Source organism: Ochotona curzoniae, unplaced genomic scaffold (assembly GCF_017591425.1).
Source record: "Ochotona curzoniae isolate NIBS_2020 unplaced genomic scaffold, NIBS_Ocur_1.0 contig_1302, whole genome shotgun sequence".
Lineage (NCBI taxonomy): Eukaryota > Metazoa > Chordata > Mammalia > Lagomorpha > Ochotonidae > Ochotona > Ochotona curzoniae.
Window position 1 is genome coordinate 101,290 of NW_024465035.1, and position 26,454 is coordinate 127,743.

At 39.3% G+C, this 26,454-nt stretch overlaps 1 protein-coding gene across 8 annotated transcripts in view; it reads right to left on the reverse strand.

Annotated features, from left to right (window-relative positions):
- RASA2 (RAS p21 protein activator 2) overlaps window positions 1-26,454 on the reverse strand; it is a 109,755-nt gene that overhangs the window by 47,460 nt on the left and 35,841 nt on the right. For all 8 annotated transcript variants that reach the window (XM_041004055.1, XM_041004062.1, XM_041004047.1 and 5 more), the window contains exons 4-5: window positions 23,292-23,386; window positions 9,470-9,546 (exon numbers count right to left, since the gene is read on the reverse strand). In XM_041004055.1, the coding sequence (XP_040859989.1) occupies window positions 9,470-9,546; window positions 23,292-23,386 (172 nt within the window). The remainder of the gene's footprint in view (window positions 1-9,469; window positions 9,547-23,291; window positions 23,387-26,454) is intronic.

A 26,454-nucleotide genomic window follows, 5' to 3' on the forward strand; every position in this document is an offset into this window, starting at 1 on the left:
ATGGTTGGCATCCAAAAGAAAATAATCAGGAATGCAGAGACCTCCTCCCCTCCAAAAGTTCAACCCATATTGAAAAGAAAAACCATTAGACACCGAACCAGTAATGACTCAGAATAATCAGTATACAAGGATAATGAAAACGTGCTATAGTCCATGTCCTATCTAGATACAGAGACATCAATAATTGAAAAGCCTACAGATGATAAACACAAGGGTTGCCATGAAGAACACACAGAATGATTTTCTTATTAAGATTGTGAGGAAGGGGCCCAGCATGATGGCTCAGTGGCTAAATCCTTGCCTTGCATGAACCAGAATCCTATATGGGCGAGCGCCAGTTCATGTCCCGGCAGCTCCACTGCCCATCCAGCTCCATGCTTGTGGCCTGGGAAAGCCGTCAAGGATGGCCCAAAGCTTGGGACCATGCGCCCATATGGGAGACCTGAAGGAAGTTCCTGGCTCCTAGCTTCGGATTGGCTCAGCTCTGGCCATTGCAATCACTTGAGGAATGAGCCAGCATTCATTGGGAGGATCTTTCTGTATCTCCTCTCTATAAATCTGCTTTTCCAATAAAAATAAAATAAATCTTTAGAAAACGAAAGATTGTGATGAAGAACTGATAGGTATGAGATTCAATATTTCAGGTTTTTTTAATCCTCTGGTCCCAAACCCCTTGGGAGTTTCTACTCATCCACTGACCCTTAGAAAGGCAGAAGACAGAGCTCTGATTCATCAGTCCACTCCTTAAATGCTTGCACTGACCTGCAACAGTCACCAAAACAGGAAGCCAGAAACTCAAGTCGAGTCTCCCATATATTATGAGATTCAGCTGCCTATCCATCACTTGCTGTGCCTAGGGATGTGTATTAGCAGGGAGCTAGGATCCAGTGAGTGGAGATGGGGTATGAATGCAGACACTCTCAGTTGTGTGGTGTGAGTTCTCCAAACAGCAATCTTAACCACCAGGCCAAATGCCTATCCCAACATTTAGGTTTTATATGTGTTAAGTTAATAATGTTGCTACAGATCAAAATGGTCACAGAAGTTTGAAACTCAAAACACATACTTTGGCTGACTATACAGGGTATTAACAATTTCCCCACAAACACACATATCTATTTTCACTTGAAAGGCAGATTTAGTTGGTAGGGCTGTGCCATGGCATCAGCTGGCAAGTGCTGAGACTCAGGGAAAGTCCTGCCAAGCTAGACTGCAGAACCACCTGGAAAGTACAAGCTCTGAGGCTGGGAGTGGGCCCAGTAAGTACACTGTGGGCACCTCTCCAATGGCTGCCACAGAATGGGGGCGGACATAGCTGGGCTGGTGGTAGCATAAGTGTGGGCGGCATAATGGGGTTGGCTGGGCTGGGATAGGCTCCAGCACTCATTGGTATTTACAAGAACCTAATGGGATGTGGGACTAACTGGACAAGTTTGCTGCAGGAACCAGGGCTGCGGTGGGCCTTGTGCGGATTACTGGGGGTCACTTCAATTTGGCTGCAGTTCCTGCTGGTGTACATGAGGGCCGAGTATGTGGTGGACAGGACTGGCTGGATCACAGCACCCACTGGTTTGCATAGGAGATGGGGCTGGAGACAAAACTGACTCAGCAACTGCAACCACTAGTGTGTGTGTAGGCTGACGTGGGTGACGTATTGAGATGGAACCTGTACTGGCTGGCACACACAGGAATCAGGTCTGGGGTCACCTCAGGCAAGGCTTCTTTGGGGAACCTCCCCTGTTCCATGAACCACTGGCCTCAAACATCAACCAGTCGAGAATGGGAGGATCTGTGGTCTGACTGTGGAGTGCATGAGTCAGAAGTGGGTTTCTTCAGTTGCGGAGGCCTGTGGAGCAGAGCAGATAGCACGCCCAGATGCACATGGAGGATATGGCAGTTCACTGGGGCCTGCAGAGGACATCTAGTACCATAACAGAGGATGAAGGGCAGAACAAATTGAACAACTCTCTCAGCCAAGCATTCACAGCAAATGGACCTTGGAAGGATTTCCTCATCTTTGGATCAACAAGATCGACAGTATTTCAGAATGATCGAAACCACCTGAGCAGCTCGACATTGGATGCATTTAGGATGCTGGTGAGGCTTCTGCCCTGCTCTCCACCCTTCCCCCAGATACAGCAAGAAGAAAAAGAAAATTGGGAGCAAATTATCTCACCTGCTTTCCCCTGTTCCTTAACCCTTCCTACCCTAATCAGGGTCCACACGGGCATGTATCCTTCTCAATTATATAAACATCATCAAAAAAAAAAAAAAATAGAGCCTGGCGGCGTGGCCTAGCGGCTAAAGTGCTCGGCTTTCATGTGCTGGGATCCCATTTGGGCACCGGTTCTAATCCCGGCAGCTCCACTTCCCATCCAGTTCCCTGCTTGTGGCCTGGGAAAGCAGTAGAGGAAAGCCCAAGGCTTTGGGACCCTGCACCTGCGTGGGAGACTAGGAAGAGGTTGCTGGCTCCTGGCTTTGGATTGGTGCAGCACCGGCCATTGCGCTCACTTAGGGAATGAATCATCGGACGGAAGATCTTCCTCTCTGTCTCTCCTCTTCTCTATATGTCTGACTTTGTAATAAAAATAAATAAATCTTTAAAAAAACAAACACAAAAACCTCACATTTCTAGACATTAAAAAATAATAAAAGTCAGAATTAAACAGAGAAGGAGAGACGGAGCAAGAGAGAGAGAGATCTTCCACCCATAGGTCACAACAGTAGGCGCTAGAACCATCAAAGACAAGAACCTAGAACTTCCTCCAGGTCTCCTACAAGGGCGAAGGAGTCCACAGACTTGGGCTGAATTCAAAGTGGAGCAGGCAGAAGTCTTGAAAACCAAGCCCATATGGGATGCCAATGTCACAGAGAGAAGATTAACTTGCCATGCCGCAGTGGCAGCCCCAAGTTATTTACAATTTTTACAAACTTTCATTTTTTTTAAAAAAGATTTTTTTTAAATTTTTTATTGGAAAGGCGGATATACAGAGAGGAGAGACAGAGAAGAAGATCTTCTGTCCAATGATTCACTCCCCAAGTGAGCTGCAACGGCCGATGCTATGCCGGTCCGAAGCCAGGAGATTCTTCTGGGTCTCCCGCGCAGGTGCAGGGTCCCAAAGCTTTGGGCCGTCCTGTCCTCAACTGCTTTCCCAGGCCACAAGCAGGGAGCTGGATGGGAAGCGGGGCTGTCGGAATTAGAACCGGCGGCCATATGGGATCCCTGGCGTGCAAGGTGAGGACCTTAACCACTGCACCATTGCGCCAGGCCCACAAACTTTCATTTTAAAATGATTTTATTTGTTAAAGAAAGATAAAATAATATAGAGTATATACATGCATATCACTCAATCCCAACATTTTCATTTAAAAATTTTTAATGATCTGTTTATTTGAAAGGCAGAGTGACACAGAGAGAGATAGAGATAGTCCATCTATTCACTAATTTCCCAAATGTCTGCAACAGCCATGTCTAGGCCAGGTCAAAGGCTGGGAGCCAGCAATTTCATCCTGGTCTCCCACATGCAAGGGAGGGGTCATCAACCTCTGCCTTCCCAATGGGCATAAGCAGCAAACTGGACTGGAAGAAAGGCAGTTGGAACTAATGCTAATTTATTTGTGAGAAACATCTAGGAGGAGAGAGTAAAGCTGACAGATAATACAGCAGAAGAAAGCATAAGTGAAGAAACAGAGTTCTGAGCTTAGATCTAAAAATTCATTCTAAGAGAGAAGAGAGCCCCCTTTACTGCTCAGAAAGAAAAGTGGGTGCAAATGAATTAATGTAGGTTTGCATTCAGAAAGATATTACCAAATTTCGGTCTTTGATGATGGAGAACCATACATTTTAGATTGGTGCCATTCTGCACCAAGGCAGAAAGGCAGAATAAGTGTACACAGGAGATCCATGATGATCAATTTGTCTGTATAACTTTCTCCAGCAATATTCAAGTACAGACTGAATCAAGGAGGAGCTTGTTTCACAGGTTTTAGGGTTTTCCCAGATAACTAAGACTGATAAAGAGCAAGGGGAGTTAGGGAATCTGCAAGAAAAAAACTGATAATGGGGATGGCATTGTGACATGATAGGGAAAGCCACCACTTGTGACACCAGCATCCCACATGGGCACCAGTTCAAGTTCCAGCTTCTCTACTTTTAATCCAGCTCCTGATAATGCACCTGTGCATCCAGCAGGAGATGGACCAAGTTCTTGGGCATCTGTACCCTCGTGGAGACCCAGAAGAAGTACCCGGCTCCTGCTTTCTGCCTGGCCGAGCCCTGGCTTGCTGTGACCATTTGCAAAATGAACAAACAGCTAAAGATGGCACTTTCTATAACTCAGACTTTCAAATAAACAAATCTTTATAAAAAATTAGTCCATGGGCCCGGCGTGGTGGCACAGTGGTTAAGGTCCTCGCCTTGCACGCCCGGGTTCCAATATGGGCGCCGGTTCTATCCCGGCAGCCCCGCTTCCCTTCCAGCTCCCTGCCTGTGGCCCGGGAGAGCAGTGGAGGACAGCCCAAAGCTTTGGGACCCTGCACTCGTGTGGGAGACGCGGAAGAGGCTCCTGGCTTCGGACCGGCATAGCATCGGCCATAGTGCTCACTTGGGGAGTGAATCATTGGACGGAAGATCTTCCTCTCTGTCCCCCCTCTCTGTATATCCACCTTTCCAATAAAAAAAATAATAAAAATAAATCTTTAAAAAAAATTATAGTGAATCATCATGGAAAAAGATACAGAGGAAAATAAAAAGTATGGGTAAGAACAGATTTTTGGGTAAGATTCTTATTGAAGTTCAAAAACCATTCAAGACAGGGGTCTTCCAGGTCTAGAAGATAACAGCAACTACTAGGATATAAATCTTTTCATACACTACCCTCACCTCCCAAAACCAAAATTTCAGTAAGAAGGCAAAGAAAACCACAGGAAGCCATGTTATCACCATTACTGACAAACAGAATACCACAAACTTCAAAATGCCTGCAAAGCTGAAAAATGAACAAAATGGCCACTTGAGCCGTTATGCCAGTCCCTGTTCATGGCCTGGGAAAAGCAACAGATGTTAGCCCAGGTATTTGGGTCCCTGCCACTCACACGGGAGACACAGATGAGGCTCTTGGCGAGACCTGCTCGTCATTGCAGCCATATGGGAGTGAAGCAAGAAACAGAAGATTTCTGTCTCTTCCTCTCCATGACATTCAAAATAAATAAATTAAAAAAGAGAGAGAAAACATTACAGAACAGCATGTGTCTATGGAAGGATCAGTTTAAGAACATGTATAGCAGCTTCCTTTATACCAGTTCCAAACTAGAAACAACTCAAGAATCTATCAACTTGGCAAATGGATGAACAGACTCTACATAGTGGAATACTATAGACAAATAACAGGAAATAAATTGGTTTCCATTTTTAGGATAAGATGGAAAAGATGAGTACCTCTTTGCTCTCCCAACTAAGAATAGCATATTACAAAACCTTGAAAAGTTAACAGAAGAAAAACAATTAGAAGAACAGGACCCAAGACAAGACACGGAAAAATGTACTGCCTCAGCTTTCTCTTTATATATTCCAGACTGGTGAAAAGAGGCAAGTAATTCAGAAATATCAGTTGGGCAAAGACAAAAAACAAAAACAAACAAACAAACAAAACAATTCTCTATAACCAAAGGGTCAGGAAATGCGCAGCCTAACAAGACAGAAACTCTTCTTTGACAATATGCATCTACTCTGAAAACAAAAAACTCATATGAATTTGGCTCCATCTTCATACCACAAAAGCCAAAGATGGCGAGGCAGCTAGATTTCCACATACGACATGGGATAAGAGTAAGGGAGTTCCCTCCCTGCATGTTTTTTTAAAAAGATTTATTTATTTTTATTACAAACTCAGATATATAGAGAGGAGGAGAGATAGAGAGGAAGATCTTCCATCCGATGATTCACTCCCTAAGTGAGCGCAATGGCTGGTGCTGCACCAATCCAAAGCCAGGAGCCAGCAACCTCCTCCAGGTCTTCCACACAGGTACAGGATCCCAAAGCCTTGGGCCGTCCTCAACTGCTTTCCCAGGCCACAAGCAGGGAACTGGATGGGAAGTGGAGCTGCTGGGATTAGAACCGATGCCCAAATGGGATCCCAGCACATGAAAGGCGAGCACTTTAACTGCTAGGCCACACCGCTGGGCCCCCTGCATGGTTTCAGTCAGAGACCACCTAGAGATCTAGGGTTTCCATTCTACCACATAGCAATGAGATTCTCCCCATCCGTACAGTGCCATGGTGGTAGTGAAGAACACTAGGAGGAAGCCAAGACTTTTATCTTTTTCCAGGACATTCAACCTCTTCCACCACGTTGTCAGTGGAGGCCACCTGGGGAACAGTAATGTGACTCAGTAGCTAGCTGGGTGCTGCTGCAGCCCAATACCACAGGAGAATACTGTGCCTCATATCGCTGGGCCAGAAAAGATCAAAGTTCAAAATACGAAGTATGTTTTCCACTGAATGTTTATTACGCTTGTATCATCCAAAAAAAACTAAAGCATTCTAAGTCAAACCATCAGAAAAATCACCCATCATACCACTTGTATGTCATATCAGAATATCTAGACACACTTATCTCCAGCTCCTGACACCAGCTTATTGCTAATGCAGGCCTTTGAGAGGGGCTTTGTGATGCCTTATATAAGTAGGTTCGCGTCCCCCATGCAGGAGATCCGGATTATGTTCCCAGCTGTCAGCTCCTGCCCAGCCCAGTCACTGCAGCCATGAGGGGTACACAATGGATAGGAGCACTCTCTCAACTAAAGAAATGTTTAAAACAGCACTTATGTATATACTTAAAACAAATGAATATAAAGTTTTAGTAAAATTAAAGTCTCCACAAATAAATAAAAATACAAACAAGAAACAAATGTAAATTTTAAAATGTAAAATTACATTTACCAAACTAAAGATCTCAAAAGATGAGATAAGCAGGAGAATGGAGTGAACAAAAGGAAGATTTGAAGACAGATCAAAAGAAATACCAAATGAACAAAAGAGAGAAACAAATTGCAGGTGGGAATAAGCCAAAGAACAAAGCCTCAAGAGCCTGTGGGACCACAAGCAAACATATGCCACTAGAATTCTGAAAAGAGAGGACAAAACAGAAAGGACAGAGTGTTAAAGTAGTAATGGCTGAAATTTCCCCAAATCTGGCAAAGTATAAAGAATATATTCAAGAAGCTGAATGAACCCCAATCAGGATAAGATACCTTAGAAATCTATTACAAGGTATTAAATAAGCAAACTAAAACACATAGAAAAGTAAAGGCAGAGGAAGAGATTTTAAAACAATCAGAGAAAATCTGAATAACAAAGTATCAAGCTGAAGATGGCTCAACTGCATGGGCCCCTGCACCCACAGGGGAGACCTGGATGGAGTTCCTAGCATCTGGTTTTAGCTTGGCCCAGACCTGGCTGTAGTGTCCATTTGGAGAGAAAATTAGTAGATGGAAGATAACTCCCTCTCTCAGTGTCCCACTCTTTCTGTAACTCTACCCTTCCAATAAATACATAAATCTTGTTTTAAAAAATTACATTAAATCACAAACATTAAACAAACTGAAATAGATCAGCAAAAATGATTAATAAGAGTAGATTCCAACTATAGTCTCTCTACAAGAAAGTATGCACAACTTGGAAAGACGAAAACGAAAAAGTTAACTGTAAAACGTCACTTACAGTAAGATTCTATTTACCTAACATTCTTGAAATGATAAACTTATAAATATGAAAACAAACTAAAAGGTTAACAAGGGTTAGGTATTATGGTGGAGAAATGAGTGGACGTAACTTTTGTAGAGGAATAGCATAAGGAAAACCTTTATGATCATACAATAGTTCTTCACCCTCAATGTACTTTTGATTACATAAATTTATACATGTAATTAAAAGATACATAACTATACGCTCACATTGTACCAATACAAATGTTTGGAGTTTGATCTTGTGCTATACTTTTTTTTTAAAGATTTATTTTTTATTTTTATTACAAAGTCAGATATACAGAGAAGAAGAGAGACAGAGAGGAAGATCTTCCATCTGATGATTCACTCCCTAAGTGAGCGCAATGGCCGGTGCTGCACCAATCCAAAGCCAGGTCCAGGAACTTCCTCCAGGTGCAGATTCCCAAGGCTATGGGCCATCCTTGATTACTTTCCTAGGCCACAAGCAGGGAACTGGATGGGAAGTGGAGCTGCCGGGATTAGAACCGGTGCCCAAATGGGATCCCAGCATATGAAAGGCGAGCACTTTAACTGCTAGGCCACGACGCCGAGCACATGATCTTGTGCTATACTTACATAAGATATAACCACTGAGGGAAACTGAGTGAGGAGTATTGGAGATTTCTTTGTAACTGCCTATAAATTTAAAATTATCTCAATAAAAAAAAAAATCTAACTTCCAACAGTTCAAATTGAGGTTATCACTTCCTGTAAGATTTTGGGATTCTTAACCTATTTGTGCATCACTTCTGCCATTTGTGAAAAGAAGGGTACAGAATCTACAGTTATAACAGAAAATAAACAATATGTAATCTCAACAGCACTATGCTAAGCTAGAGACATCAGACAAAAAGGGCTGCAAGAACTCTGATTCAACCCAGATGACACTTTAATAAAGGCAAAAGCTACAGGGATAGATTGGGGTGCCTGCGGGCAGAGAAGATTAAATCACATCTCTCAACATTTGAAACCAAGCTTATAATCTACATACTAAAAAATAAAATTAATTCAGCAAACGCATGAAGGAACTTAAACTGAATGCAAACAAACCAAACCAATCCAACTAAGGGAATCTGAAATGATTACCATAACCAAGTGAAGCAAGTGAGGGAGTGGTGGAAGCAAGCCTAATTCAACTTAACTTATCTTTAATAGGTAAATGCAGCAAATCAAAACATATTAAAATAAATGGATGAAACCATTTAAAAATGTCTAACATGAAAGACAAACAAAAGCTAAGAACTATCTCTGATTAACAGACTAAAGAGACATGTCAACTACAGATGTCATCCTGAAACAGATCCTTTAAAGAAAATTATGTTTTTATTTAAAAGGCAGAGAAACATAGAAAGTAAAACAGAGAAAGCTTTCAGGGTTGCTTCACTCCCTAAATGTCTACAACACCCAGACTGGGTGAGGCTAGAGCCAGGAGCCAGAAGTGGGGGCTTCCACCTGGGCTGCAAGAATCTAACTACTTAACCTGTTCCCTGCTAAGGAGCAGTGAAGGGGAAAACTGGATTGGACAGCAGAGTTGGGATGCAGACACCTCAAATGGCAGCCTGACCCTCTGAATCAAAAATCTAACCCAAAGCTTCAAATAAAGAGTTAGGATAATATAAAAAGAATTATTGCTAGTTGACTTTTACTAAAAAAAAAAAAAAAAAAAAAAAAAAAAAAAACCAAAAACACAACAAAACATGCTTACTGTACAACAAGCTGCTGGCACACAGTTCCATTTTCTGTAATCAGTTCATTCAGTTTTAATTCGAGGTGAACTTTACCCTATAATGACAAAAAAAAAAAAAGATTACAAACTGAGTTTTCCTATATTTTACTGATTAAAGTGTGTAATTTTTCAAATGGTAACGTAATACTTAATTTTCACTGAGCATTAGCTCATGGCTTTCCCCCTATAGGCCTGTTAAATGATTACTAAGCAACTACATAGACCAAATTTCTGAGTGATAAGAAAATAAATATTCATAGCAAACATGGTATTCAAATTTAAGAATTTTATGCCTAGTTTAATAAACATTTGTATATCTCAAATGTCATAAATCAAAAGGAAGGATAAATTATGTTTTAGGAAAACTTGAAATAAAGTAAAATGTAGGTTATTTTTCTAAAATAAACAAAGCAGAAATAAAAACCCAAGTAGTTTATTAAAAGAGAAATTGTATTAATTCTAAAGCAATAAAAATTAGTATTTGTTGATAGTCTATTTCACCAAACAAAGATTGAAGGACTTATCTAGTACATTTTAAGAGGCACTGCAGGAGTGAGTAGGAACCCACAGGTGTCTCAGCCATTACAAGAAAGTTACATTCTATCTGGGGAAGACAATAAAGAAAAAAACATATGGCTAAAAGCACTGATGGAAAGAAGGGATAAGAAAATAAAGGAGTATTTTCTCAAATAGTCATCAATAGATGGGTTTTTTTAAAAAGTACAGTACTATAAGTGCAAAGGAATTTAAACTACCAACATTTCAAAACAAACGCTTAGAAGCAATATAATCTAGAGAGTGTCATTTCTATTCTACCATAAAGAGCAATTCTAAACCAGTTAAGAATCATGCTGGATTCCTTCCACCCAAATGACAAGACCAACAATGCCCAATGGAGATTAAAGGGGTGGGTGTAAGGTCCAGAGGCTAGGAAGTGATTTCATCAGAGGCAGTGAGGTTCCATTATCTAGTCACTGTTGCTCTCTGTGGCACAAGCCTTTTCAGACATTCTTTCAGAGAAACCTAACCTGAAAAACTTTCACTACTGAAGTAGAACTGTTACACAAAAACAAATCTGAGGTCTACTAGTTACAAAGTTCAAGATTAGATGGATAAGTAATGAGTGAGCAGTAAAAACAAACGGATATTAAAACAAAAGTCTGGCTCTTTCCGGCCTTCCCGCTTCCTCAACCTTCCTCTTTTCCGCGTTGATCTCCCACCACTTCTATCCCGTTCCTGCGCTGCTGGAATAAACCTCCAAAGATACTTTAGCATCTGGTGTTTTCAGCTCACGAAACCTGCCTAACTGAGCAGCTTCCAAGGCTGACCATATCTACATCCTTATGATCCTGTAACTTTGAATACATTCACTGATAGACACAGGAAAGCAGCAGACACAACCGTGTGGTGTTGCAGTGACTGATACCCCAGTGGCATTCAGCGAGTCACGATCTAAACTCCACTGGCAGCCGGAACTCCACCAGCACCAAGGTGGGAAGGGACGTTTACCGGGAGCTCAGGAGCTCAACTCAAAGAACTGTCCAATCCTGCTGGTCTGTTTGATTTGACCAAGAGCAGAGACAGAGCAGCAGGTGCCAGACAGGCAGTGCAGGGAACAGGATCAATTTAACAGCCCAGTCCATCCCCTACAGCCAAATTGGGTGTCATTTTGTACGTGTGGGGAAAACAGTGAGCTACACATGTGCTGAGCTGGGAACAGACTCGCTGAGCTCAGTGCATTTCAGTGTCCCACAGGGAAACAATACTGACTTTGGCATTGTACAGATCAAAATAGATCTGTGTGGCCCTCAGACCTAACAGCCAACAGGTTCTGACAAGATCAGTATCAAGGGAGTGGTACAAGTGACTGCAAAGAAAGTACCAGGTACCAACTGCAATAAGTAAAATTGAACTGTAGATCTGTGGGTAACACAGCTTAGAAACCTATCCCAAAAAGAATCTGATAACCAGAAGCACAATGACCAAGGGCAAAAGAAACAGTGCCACAATGAATGTTACTGAAGACTCCCCTGCAAAGCAGCAAAACCCTTTGTCAACCTCAAAGTTTACTGAGGAAGACATCGAGAAAATGGGAGATAAAGAATTGAAAGTGCTTCTTATAAAGCTACTTATCAATTATGAGAAGTACATGAATCAGGTACTCAAGGAATTCAGGGAATGTATTACACAGCAAGTAACGGCAGTGAAGCAAATAAAGGTTGATGATACATCAGAAATGAAGAATAGAGTGGAGCAAATTAAAAGTACAGTGGGGAGTCTCCAAAATAGAATGAAGGAGGCAGAAGAAAGAATCTCAACATTAGAAGACAATTCCTGTCACCAGAGGGAAAAAAGAAAAAAGCTGGAAGCAGAGCTGGATCAGACCCAAAAAAGGATTCAAGAATTGAAAGACACTATTAAGAGGCCAAATATAAGAATTATGGGAATCCCAGAAGGTGCAGAAAGAGAAGCTGGGGTTAAGGGTGTGTTCAATGAAATACTAAGGAAAAATTTCCCTAATCTAGAGATAGAATTGGGAAACAAGATCCAGGAGGGATACAGAACTCCCCACAGGCTTGACCCAAAGCGATCTTCACCAAGACACATGATTATCAAGCTCTCTTCAACTGAACATAAGGAAAAGATCCTTAGATGTGCACGTGAAAAAAATCAACTGACATATAAAGGATTGCCAATTAAGCTCACAGGAGACTTCTCACAGGAAACTCTACAAGCAAGAAGAGAATGGAGTGACATATTTCAGATTCTAAAAGCAAAAAATTGTCGGCCCAGGATAACATATCCAGCAAAGCTTTCTTTTGTCTTTGAAAATGAAATAAAATTCTTCCACAGTAAAGAAAAGTTAAAAGAATTTGCCTCTTCCAAACCTGCCCTACAAATGATACTTCAAGATGTTCTCTTGACAGAGAAGAGGAACAGCACCTACCAAAACCAAAGGCAAATGGGAAGAACATCCCAGTAAAATGACAACAGAAGACTAAACCAATGAACAACCCATTGCTAAAATGACAGGACCAAATTACTACCCATTCATATTAACCTTGAATGTAAATGGGTTAAACTCATCAATGAAATGTTATAGATTAGCGAATTGGATTTTTTCCCGTTTTAAAAATTTTATTTTTGACAATCTTTACACAGTTAATTAGGGCACAAGGGTTTAAGGGCTATAGGAAAGTGGGAAAGACAATCATTTCCACATTTTTTCCCCAATATCTGGGGTGAAAAGGGAGGTAAAGGGAGAAGCCCCACCCAGTTTCCCTTCCATCTTAGGGCCCCAATGTTGGGCATGTCCAAGGGTCTTGCTCAAGTGGTTTTGAATTGCTGTCAATTTCGCCATTCCAAGCACAAAGAAATTGCTGCAGAATCCACTGGTTGACATATCTTGTCTATCTTGGAGTCTCCATTTATCCTGTTTTTCACTGCCAACATATGGCTGGAGTGGTTTATTGATTTGTCCTCTTGTCTTTTCATGGTTGGGGATCTGAGTCTGGCAGTTCAATTGAGGTGAACCCAGACCAGGTTCTTGTGTGCTTGCAAGTACGGGGCCTGGTACAGTCCATCCCCCAATTAGCTGGTGGTTGCGATTGCTGAGTCAGTTCTGTTTGCAGCCCCATCTTCTACTCAATGGGTGTTGCAGTCCAGCTTGATTCTGCCCAGCACACACTTGGCCCTCACATAAACCAGTGGGAGCTGCAACCTAGTTGGAGCGACCCATAATGTGAACTGGATTTTTTTTAAAAAAACAAAACCCATCTATTGCCTACAGGAGACATCTCACCAACAAAGATTAGTGGGAACTGTATCATGGATTTTGATTTTTTTTTTTAAGTTTAATGTCTTCAAGTAGATAATACAGTAGCATCATTTTCTTCAAGAAGGTTCTTGATTTTCCTCAGTGACACATTATTTAGCATGTTATTTAACTTCATGGCATTGTTAATTTTTTCCTGTTTTTGTGGCTTTTAAGGGGATATATAGTAATAAAGACTCTTATATCTAGTAGCATGTTATTTAACTTCATGGCATTGTATATTTCTCTTTTTCTTCCTGTTGCTGATTTTGTATTGTAATTTTTCATTTAAGGGAATGTGAGAATACAATGCGTTATGCATTTCTACTTCCAGACCAGAAATGGACTCTAGGTGAAACTTGATAATAGGAAGCTGGACTCTGTCATTGTCCATGCCCTTAATGATGGACATAGACTGTTTATAAAGAACTGGAGTATAGTAACAATGTAGGGGTACTTTGGAGGGGCTGTGGGGAATCCCAGAGCCTGTGGAACTGTATCATAAAATGATAATAAAGAAAGCTATGAAAAAAAAAAAAAGTCTGCAGGAAAAATCTAAGCACTAAAGCAATGAAAATATCAACAATAGTAAAATTAGCAGGTAAGAAAAGCTGAACCTAAATTAAGCAAATCTGCTAAAAATCAAGGTACTAAATATGTATAAAACTACCTATAACTTATAGATTACAGTTTATCTAGAATTTAATAAAAGGCTAAGTCTTTTCTTATTCCTACAATATTTATAAGTTCTTATATTCAAGAGTGACCTTGAAGGGACCACAGTATATAATAATTTCTAATATTACTCAACTAGAATGTTGTGGGGTTTTTTGCTGTTCATTTTACATTTTATTTTGAAAGGAAGAGAAGGGTGGAAAGAAATCTTCCATCTGATAGGTTATTCCCCAAATGTCCACAATAGTCAGGATTCTGTCAGGCTCAAATAGGAGCTTGTGATTTAAGCTAGGTCTCATATTTGTGTGGAAGAGACCCAAGAACTTGAACCATCATTCACTATGTCCTCAGGTACATCTAGTAGGAAACTTGATCAGAAGCAGAATAGCTAGGTCTCAAGCCAGGTACTCTGACAATAGCATGTGGACATTCCAAGCAGGGACTGAACCACTGTGCCAAACACCCATCCTCAACTAGAATTTTTAAATCATATTTCACACTAGCATGTTACCTGTCACCTGGCTAGCAAAGAAGTCTTGGCAAACATACAAATATCTGCACTTCACAGCAGTTTCACTATTTTCCTATTTTATGGATGGAAATTATATGCCAAAAAGCACTCAACATCAACTCTCAGGAAATGACTGACAGCTACTATATAGATAAAACAATGAAAAAAATAAAGTAGGAAAAAATAATCGTTTTATCCACAAATGAAATCACAGTATTCTATCAACTCAAGCCCAGAATAAGAATATTATTAGTGTTATTTATCACCGATTCAGAGTCTCCCTACTATGTTCATTACTTCCACAGACTGATAAATAAAACATTCCCTTGCTATTAGTCAAAGTAACATAACTGTATATTAACTTGGTCAAGAAAGAGTAAGAATGGAACAGGCAGACACAAGACACATACCATTAAGGTAGAACATAAAAATTAAAAGGCACTGTGAGTTAATAAAATTATTTCCAAACTGTAAAACACTATCTCAATCACTGCATGTGTTAAAATAGAAGTATGTACATTATACTTATATTTAGTAAAATAAAGAAGTTACAAAATAAAATGTAAATTTGTGATTTCTATAAGATTATCTATGAAATATTGATAGAAACTGTTTTTGCTTGGTAGGATTTCAAAAGATTTTCTTTTTTTGCTCTAGGTTTTCAAAGTTTCTACTGCCAATCTAGATTTTAAGGAAAAATTAATAGAAATTTCAATTATTTGAAGTTGGTTTTTTTAGTGTCAGAAACCCAAATCTGAACATTTTAGAAAATTTACTCAGTCTGCTTTCGTGTGAGTTTCTTTTTACTTATGCCTGTCATAATATTACAGCTTTGGGTTGCAGCAAAACAAGTATTTTAGTTTATTGAGAGGATAGTTGTAAGTCCTGAGAAATGCACCATTTTCTAGACTCCAGTGAGGTCATGCAGAATGGGTAAGGACAGCCACAGGACACAGTTCTGACCAATGAAATGGAAACCTAAGTTGGAGGAGAATGAAAACCCAGTCTCAAGTTCTCTACAGTATAATTCATTCTTCAATATCCAATATACTATAAGAACTGATTAAACATTCCAGAAGATACAAGGAAAAACAAATTGAGAAAACAGCAAGAGCACTGGTTTACAGACAGAAGTAACAGCATTAAGTGAGAGTCTAAAGTGGATGTTCTAAACCTTTTTAAGATTAAAAAAAAAAAGTGAACTCAGCAGATAACTGGAACCTATGAAATAAATCCAATGGAAGTATTTATCAACAAAGTAGTCATAGCTGAAAAAAGAATTGGTGAAATGGAATACATCAATCAGTAGAAAACATTCGTTGTGAGGGAAAGAACTTACGTGTAATATATGGTACAATGCTCCCTTATTCATGTAACTGCAGTCCCAGCAGAAAAATAAGGCAGGAAAAAAAAAGGTAGATGAAGAGATAATTGCCTAGAATTTTCCAAAACTGATGAAAGACATTAAGCTCCAAATTCAAATGCCCCTAAGAACACACATAGCATAAATCTAAACACACCATAGTAAAAGTACTAAAAAGATGAGATCATAAAAGCAACTAGAGAAAACAGAGTATTAAGCACAAAAAAGTGACAACAGGAATCTAACAAAAAATTATAACATGTTTGATGATAAATATGCAATGCTTCTTGGTTGTAAGCACTTCCCTATTGTTTTTTTCAGTTATTTATTTATTTATTTTAAAGGCAGACAGACTTAGATCTCCTATCATTGCCTCACTCCTGAAATACCCACGGCAGAAAGACCTGGGCCAGGCTGAAGCCAGGAGTCTAGAACTCAATTTAGGTCTTTTGCACACGCTGAAAAGGACTCTACACCAAGTCATCACCTGCTGCCTCCTGCGATATCAATCAGCAGGAAGAAGAGCTGGGAACCCAGGCAATACAACATGACACCTGGACAATCCAACCAGCATCTTATTTGCTGCACCAACTGCCTTCCCTGCATTCTCACAATCCAATCTCCTAAAGGAGGTTCAATGAGAGTACACGGATTAAATGCCCAGATGGAAGCTACAGCTGGGGTTAAGCCAGGTAGAAGACAGGAGCCAGGAGCCAGGAGCTTCTTCTGGGTCTCCCACATAGGTGAACACATGGACCCACATAGGTCTAAACACTTGGACCCTCCTCTGCTATTTTTCCCACTTAATTAGCAGGGAACTACATCAGAGGTAGAATAATCAGGACTAGAACACACGCCACATGTGATGTTAGAGTTACAGATGGTGGCTTTAAGTGCTAAGCCACAACACTACTGCCAATAATTTTTTAAAACTATTTATGCATTTTTATTGGAAGGCAGATTTACAGAAAGGAGAAACAGAGTGAAAGACCTTCCATCCACCGGTTCACTTTTCCAGTGGTAACAATGGGCAGTGCTGAGCTGGTCCAAACTCAACAGCCAGGAGCTTCTTCTGAGTCTCCCACATTGGTACAGGGTCTCAAGGCTCTGGGCCATCCTTGACTGCTTTCCCAGGCTAAAAGCAGGGATTTGGATGGGAAGCGGAGCAGCCAGGACATGGACAAGCGTCTATATGGGATCCCAGTGGATGCAAAGCGAGGATTTAGACACTGGGCCAAAAAATAAATATTTTTATAGTTTTTAAAAATTACAATTATTTTCCTAGATTTTTCAAACATAAACATCTAATATTTTCCATTTTATGTAATGTTTATTCTTGGTACAACATGGGAGACACCATGTAAATCGATGCAAATAGTTTGGAAAATTCTAATGAAAATAAGTTGGGCAAAATATAATATATGCATGTACTTAAAATTCCTGCTTAAACCATGCTTCTGTTATAAAACACTAAATGTTAATAATCATTTCCACAAAAAGTTAGTGTGCTCCAATTGGTGAAAAAAAATTTTAATTATTTTTTTTGGAAAGTCAGATATACAGAGCGAAGGAGAGACAGAGAAGAAGATCTTCCATCGCTGATTCACCTCCCAAGCGGCTGCATTGGCTGGAGCTGACCCAATTTGAAGCCGGGAGCCAGGAGCTTCTTCCAGGTCTCTGACACAGATCCAGGGTCCCAAGGCTTTGGGCTGTTCCTCCACTGCTTTCCCAGGTAACAAGCAGGGAACTGGATGAGAAGCAGGGCCGCCAGGGTTAGAACCAGCACCCATATGGGATCCAAGTACATGTAAGGCGAGAGCCGCAGCTGCTAGGCTACCACACTAGTCACAAGCAACTGCATTTTTAAATAAATGTTTGTTGTAAATGGGAAGGCGAAACTTTATTTTAAAAAGTTATAAAGTAATCAGTGATTTACATCATGATCCAGAAAATCAAGATAACTTTGTCGGTAAAGACTTGGCAGATAAGTAACTGCATCAAAGGGATATAACTGACAACATTTTTGAATTTACTGCTTGTCTGTGTTGTGTGAGAAAAACACTCTTAATTAATGAGAGCTGTATATTTTCCATATTGGACATCTGGTTTAATTAGTCTCATGCAAAGAAAGTTCTTTTTCACAGCACCTGAGATCTAAAGACAGCAGGGACAAACGTGGCTTCTTCTCAGTTCCAGAACCTAATAGCTAGCAGCAAAATGACAGATGACTTAAGCCAAAAGACTCAGAAAAGAATGCTCAGTACAATTCATCTGTTTTTTTCCTATGCAACAAAGACAATGGTAAGAGAACAGAGTAGGGAGATAACAAGGATCAGCAACTAATGAAGAGAATGCTTCAAAACAGAGGGGATGGATTGGCAGTATCAAAAGTCGCTTATGGGTCAAGTGAGAAAAGGACTCAAACATATGCAGCAGGGTTAGTGACAATCCCTTGGTGATGACAGCTGGCTGTGCTCTCCCTCTGATCCACAGTGTAGTCTGATGGCAGATGAGCTGGACAGGAGAATGATTCGACACAGAGGGGAAACCACAAGATGCAGAATGAAGTACAAAACCATTTTCCCCCCAAAGGTAGAAAATCACATTTATCAATTCTACTCATACCTTAAACTTTTCAAAACAAAACTAAAAAATAGTTATTTACATCAACATAGAAGCACCTGAGTGACAGTTCAAGGTAACGGCATAATTCGTAACAATCTCCCAACTGTTTTGGTAAAACATCCCAACTTACCACTATTGGGATCATCTCTGCTACTGGGATCTTTTCACTTGAGGGCTACACCACATTTCCGCCTATTAGAACTTCAAAACTGAAGGGGACCCCTTACACCAAGTTCTCATTTAATAACCAATCCTCAGGCAACTATTTTGGGTACAAATGTCAATTAGTGGTTGAGCCAGGAAATCAAACTTCTCCGCCTGAGATGCCAAAACATCTCTTCTATGCAAAGCCCCGACACGCAGCGCCCTAGAATGACTTTTCTGCCAATCCTAGCAAATCAGACTGAAAGGGACCTGGTACCCAAATTCGGTCAAATTCCTTCTCTACGCCAAGTCTCATCTTACAGGGTGAGGAGGCTGTCTAGTCACATAGGCATAGAGGCTGGGGTGGCACCTTTCCTCCTGTCAACAATAAAGTAGAGCAGATTCACAGAGGGAAGCAGATGAAGAAAGTGTCATCACACATACACAAAGAACACAAGGGGATCTCATTAATGGGTGGGTTTTTATTTTTGTTCACTTTGCAGAGTGCACAGGTGTTACAGTGAGAGGGAAAGCTGAGAGAAATCATCAACTATTCACTATGTAAAATGACAAAGAAAAACACTGAACATTGAGTACTTACATTCAATGACACAGTGAACACATGATTAAGAAATGAACCCCAAGGTGACTCCTACAGTATTCACTGCTGCACTGAGTTGGGATGTAGGGTTTAAAGATACAGTACATATTTTTCATTCACTGTGGCCCCAAAAGCAAACCAACTATTTTATATAATAGCCAAACAAAAGCAAATCACTTTAATATACTGTAAGATATTGATTTTATAAATAATTTTAATGATGTGAATTTTATCTGGTCTATTATTTTAAGAACTAGCTCCCACTTAACAGTAACAGCTCCTTTGCAAATGCTTGAGATTTTTCTAGCTCACAATGGCCACAATAAAATTCTCCACCACCAACCCTCCCTTTAAAATTTGTTTGTTTATTTGGAAGAGAAAGAAAGATCTATCCATTGGTTCAATCCTTAATTAGCAGCAATAGCTGGAGTTTGGCCAGCCCAAAACCAGGACCATCCTGCTCTTCCGCAAAGGCAGCAGGAGCCCCTAATTTGGGACCTTGTTGGCTGCCTTTCCAGGTACATCAGCAGCGAGCTGGATCATTAGCAGAACGGCTAGGACTCGGCTACACTTCCATGTCAGCATCTCAAGCAGTGGCCTAATCTGAAGGGCCACATGTAGGCCCCTATGCTGAAGTTCTTACAACTGAACTCCAAGGAGCTACCAGGAACTTTCTCACGTACTCTCCCTTTTCTTAACTGGTGTCTGTTCTTTTTACTCAGATACTTAAGTGATCCTCCCAATTTTAATATACCCAGGATTTTTTTCATTTTTTAAAAGGATTTGTTTATTTAAAAAGCAGTTACATAGAAAGGGGCAGAGAGAGACTGATCTTCTGTCTGTTGATTCACAATGATCAAGCCAAAGCCAGGAACCTCACTGGGGTCTCCCACAAGAATGACGAAGTTTAAACACTTAGCCATCTTCTGCTGCTTTGTCCAGGCCACTGACAGGGAGCTGGACTGGCAATAAGGCAGCCGGACAAACCATCCCTTAGTGGTGGATTTATGGAACATGCCACAACGCTGGCCTCTAAGACTTCGATGGCTAACTGTACAGAACATCTAATGGTAACAGCACACTGCAGTTAGGGGCTTTACAATCAGGTAGATCTTTTGGAATCACAACTCACTGTTGAACAGTTTTGTGAATCTGGAGATGTCATTTAACACCTGAGAATCCCATTATTTGTAAAACAGAGGTAATATTATCTACCTTATGGTATTATGAAAATTAAATGGGATAATGTACATTAAAGTACTTAACACTGTGCCTGGTATTATAGTTGTAATAATTACTCATAGTAATTATTTGAGTTTCTGCTGAACCCAATGTCTCACAGCTTTCACATACTGGCTTCACCAACTACGCTTAATTTTTAAGTTATTTTTATAAAACGTATATTGTATGAGGGGGTGCAGGTATTTGGTGCAGCAGTTGAGTTGCCACTTGGGACCCTCATATCCCAGCGTCAGACTGGGTGGGATAGTCTCAACTCCACTTCCAATTCAATTTCCTGATAACATGCATTGTGGCAGGCAACAGATGTTAGCGCAAGCAGCTGCATCCCTCCACTTACACAGGAGACTGGGATTAAAACTCTAGGTTCTTGGCTTTGGCCTGGTTCAGCCCTGGCTTTTGCAGGCATTTCGAAAGTGAACCAGTAGATGCATTTTCCTTTTTGCTATGCATTTAAAATAAACATTTTCAAATACAGACAGGTAAACTAATGTTTGTTTAGCAAAGTCAGATTTATGTGAACCATAGGTTGCTTTTTTAGAATCACAAAATTAATTGAGAACTCCCACACCAGTTCCAGGAAGATACAATGATATCCTCAATGGTATTACATTAACTCAACAAATTTCATGGATCATACTTCTCTTCCTTCTCATATTCATTTCAAATAGTGGGGCAAATTAAAGTCAGAAGCGCTATAAAGGCTAATAAATCATACTCATAAAAATAACTTTTGGAAAATATCAAAATGTTAATATTATATCTATTAGGTAAATGTCATTTCCTGAATATTCATGTTTCAAGAATAATTAATACATATAGAATATATACATATATACATATAGATATTATATATTATATATATTCTATATTATATACATATCACCAAATAGAAGGGTCTGGCTTAGTAAAGTCTCTAATATGATCTCCAAGACATATATAAAAAGTTTTAATGCAGATTTCTGCTTTTTGAGAGTTGGAAAACTTAAACCCTATAGCAAACTTACATTGGTTACCAAGAATATACCTGATAAATTAAATCTTAAAATAATCCTCAGATTGCATTTTAGACCAAAAATTTAAAGCTCTTTGCTATTTTGTTGAAAGTATTAAAAAAAGGGACCCATGCAATGGCCTAACCGGTTAATCCTCCAACTCCAAGCACCAGCACCCTCTACTCCAGGCACTAGTTCAAGTCTCAGCTGCTCCAATTCCCATCCAGCTCCTTGCCTGTGTGTGGCCTGGGAAAACAGTGGAAAACGGCCCAAAGCCTTGGAAGCCTGCGTCCACGCAGGAGACCAGGAAGAGGCTCCTGGATCCTGGCTTGGGATCAGTTCAGCTCTGGCCATTGTGGACATTTGGGGAGGTGAACCAAAAGATCTTACTCTGTTTCTCCTTCTCTTTGTAAATCTGATTTTTCCAATAAAAACAAATAAATCTTAGGAAAAAAAAAAGGAGAGAAATGATTAAAAACTGGTTAACTTAATCTAAAAATGTAACCTCTAAACTTTGATTAAAGGGTATCAAGGGAAAAGGCACCAAACTGACAGCAAACAGACATTTCACAATCACAGAGCAATGAACAATTTTTAAGGACTCCTAAAAGATATTTCACTTAATTTTTACAGTTACGTTAAAAAAAAAAAAGAACCGTGATAACCTTCATTCCTATTTAATAGAAATGAAATTCAAAGTCATTAAACCACACATAAAATAAAATGAGGATTTAAAATGTCCTCACTTCTGATTTAAACCCTTTCCACTTCCTCACAATGCCTCTCATCTGAAACACTTAAAAATACATCAGTCTGAATAACAGTTATTTCAAATGGGAAGAAAAGAGTTAAAATGTAGTACAGTGGATATAACAAGACAATTATCAGTTATACTTTGTATTTCACAAGACATTTCAGTATACAAATCCTAGTCTTTTAAGAATCTCATCAGAGGATGCGTGAGAGGTTATAAGGAAATGGAAACAGAGGCACTTCATTTGCAAATTATCTGTGTGTTTGTGCAGCACTGTTTTTCTTAATGTCTGAGTCACAGTGCAAATTGAAACTTTCTTTGGAGAGGAAGATTCCTCTTTGCAGTTATGTCTTTGGGGCAGAGATCCACAACCCCTAGCCTATTTTATAAACAGAAAGATTCCCTTATATAGAAATAATTTCTAAGAACAAGTTAAACTTTGCAAGAGAAAACAGTGGTTTCATCTATGTGGCTAAATATACATCTTTACTTACATACACAATCTATAAAAGATCTCCTGTGTTCGGCAAAGGAAAAACGGCCAAGGGCAAAGATCTCCTTTGCGGTAAGAGGTTAACAAAGGAACAGGGGCAGCAGACAGGGGATACAAATCTGCAAGGGGGCGGGGGGGGGGGCGCTCAGGCATGGTTTGAATGAATAATATTTTCCCAAGTATAGTTTAATAGAGCATAAACACAGTATCCTGACCAGAATAAATAAAATCACAGATCCCAAAGGAATCTCAAGGGCAGAATTAATAAAATATCTTTTTCCTTAAAACTTTCTACCCTTCTCAAAGAAATTAATAATTTGCTGCCATGACAGAAACACAGGAACTGAGGGGTAAACAAAAAAATGTTCTCCCTAATATATTCCCCTAAACTCAGCATGCGGCATTTGCATCTGTATCATTTTCAAATTCTTACAGTAAAGCATTTCCCTTTATCGCTGGTCCATATTTGGTGCTAAAATTTAAAATACAGTATAGCAAGCTCTATCCATATCAACTGGTGTAGTTGATTTTTTTCTTTCATACATTTTCTGTGCAATGTTTAGTGTTACTTACACCTTAATATTTACCTGAACCTCTGAATTAGAGTCAACAGGCTGCAGTGAAAACCAAGTTTCTTTACCACTGTGGTTACACAAGTCTTCTTTTTTGATGGCTACCTTTCCTACGGGAAATGAAAATAAGTCAACAGTATAAGAAATTATATTCTGTATAATCCTAAATATCAGCAATAGTGTTATATATATACTTAATGAAAATATTTCAAGGTAACTTACATCTGTTCATTTAAAAACTCTCTTTAGGGCCCAGTGTGGTAGCCTAGTGGCTAAAGTCCCCCCCTTGCACGCCCAGCATCCCATATGGGTGCCAGTTCTAATCCCGCTGCTCCACTTTGCATCCAGCTCCCTGCTTGTTGGCAGGGAAAGCAATGCACGATGGGCCAAAGCTGTGGGACCCTGCACCTGTGCAGGAGACCCGGAAGAAGCACCTGGTTCCTGGCTTCAGATTGGCTCAGCACCAACCACTGCTGCTACTTAGGGAGTGAACCAACAGATGGACAATCTTCCTGTCTTTTCCTTTACCCTGTAAATCCAACTTTCCAATAAAAATAATTTTAAAAAATCTCTTTATAGTTTCTATATTCTAGACAGTTAAAGTGTATCATTCCCTTCTATCCTCCATAAGACCTTTCACTGAATCAATCAGTAATTTTTTGTACTTATTCACATTCCTGTTTTTCTTTCCTCAGAGTGCATTCTGTGCAAAAAGCAGTATTATAATGGCAGTGCAACCTATTTGCCCCAATTAACACTATCAATAAAATTACATATTCTGCTTAATTTTAAGCAGATGTATTTGCAGTTATTAAGTGTTTAAATTCCAATTAAGAAAAAAGGAAAATCACCAAAGATCACCAAAAAAGTAATATGCAGCATGATGAGAACATTTATTTTGTTTTTAAAAACCAGTTTTATCACAATGTCAAACACTGTGTTGCTTCAGTGAAAACAACAAATCAAGACAGCTCCCTGAACAGTTTCTACTTCTCAGCAAAGATACAGTACAATGAACAAAATAGTAAGAGAGGAAGCAACTGAAGTGTTATTATAATGCCCTGTTGTACACAGCATTTCCTTCCTCAATTCAAGATTTAAAAAGCAGACATAGCTTTGCATATGACAAATTATTCACTCAAAGATTCTACATAAAAGCTTTATCAAATTAAAAGTTCAATTTCTTCTACCCTGTGAACCAGCTGTTTTGGCCACTTGGGGAGTGAATCACTTGGGGAATGAATCAGTGGATGGAAGATCTGTCTTTCTATGACTCTGCCTTTCTAATAAAAAATTAATCTTTAGTAAAGCATATATAATATACTAAAATTTTTTAGATTTCAAAATTTGGAGATACTTTCAACCTTGGAGAAATGTTGCCAGAACAGTCCACCACACTCATACTCTTCACCTGGATCACGTAATCACAACATTATCACACTCTTCTTTTTCTATTATATAGGATTCTTTTCTGCACCACTGATGAATAAGTTGAGGATAAATTACATGGCATGTGAATTACATTTCAATAAACCCATCATTTAAAAAATTTAACCGAATTACAGTTTTTGGTAAATATTTTTCTATTCATGACTTAGAACTCAAACTATCAAGAACAATGAAATATGTGATTTTTAAGGAAAATACTAAAATACATAATCATGTTTTTACTCTACAGTGGCAACTATATTAATAACATAATCCAAGAAAACCAAATGAGAACCCATCAACTATACTATCAACACATAAAAATTAAAACATTTTGTAAAGTTTAAAACTCTGTCCTCATCTTAAGTATGAATTTTCCCAACGTTTTTCAAAATACTTTGAATGAAATCTAACGTGAAGATCAAAATATTCATGTGAATATACAGTATTTATAATTTATTCAAATCTTGTAGGAAATCACATTGGAAAAATAAGCTTCATAATACAAAACGATGGGAAAACAGAAACTCATCTAGTATTAAATATATAGATCAAATGCTAAGATTCAGGTATTGACTAGCAGACTCAAATATTCCTTCTGCTCATACAAATCTCTTAGAATGCTTTAACCATAGATTTAATCAAATTCTTGACTAATTAATTCAGTATCAGAAATAGTTTAGAATACAGAATTATGAAAAAGTAGTTAAGACTATATGCCACAAATCATACTGTTATGATTATCATAACTGTATCAAACAGTTCTTGTTATGATTTATTTCACACCCAATATAAACAAAATACTAAGGCAATGCATAATATCTTGCTCCTTAAAATAGGTGTGCATACACATAGATACAGCTGAGGCTCTGAACTTTTGGGAACCATTTCCACTAAGAGTCTCTGCAACTAATTTTTGTCTTCTCCATGAGGACAGGCATGGGTAACACTGGCATTTTAAAAGAGTTTATTTACTACCCAGGGACTCCATGTAAAGACCTCTATTTTGCAATTTCCATGGTTTTTAATGTTGGACATAATTTATGCATATGGAGGTATACATTTGTGTGATACAAGTATCACAAAAGTCCCCAAATTAAGGGTCTTTGAAAATATTTAGAACCTGATTGGTTTGATCAATTAATTCCTTTACTCATCAAATAATTACAATGGCACTGTAGTTTAAATAGCTTTCCCAAAAAAAGTCTAACCAACAGTATTTCTAAAAACTAGATTAAGAATCTACTTGTCCTGCTTATGCTTATGAGTCACAACTCAAACCACTGGAAGTACTTCTTCACAGGTACCTTCCCCAAAGAATCACATTAGCACCACAGTGAAATATTCCAGAAGAATCCCTTCCCTCCCATTCCATGTCTCACATACTGTCACACTCAATGTCACTACAGAGTTGAATGATTCTTGTCCTAGGAAAGCAAAACCCTTCTCTGACTTGCATGAAGAAACCATTTGTAAGTTGACAAGAACTTGTAATTTTATTGTCAGCTCTTTATTCTTTTAAGACCTATTTATCTGAAAGGCAATGAAACAGAAAGAAAGGGTGAGACAGAGAATGAAAGAGATCTTCCATCTGTGAGTTTACTCCCCAAATGGCCACAACAGCTAGGGGTGGTCAGGCCAAGGCGAGGAACCAGGAACTGCACTCAGGTCTCTTATATGGGTAATAGGGGCCCAGGTATATCATCTGCCGCCTTCCTATGTTCACCAGCAAGAATCCAGACTAGAAGTA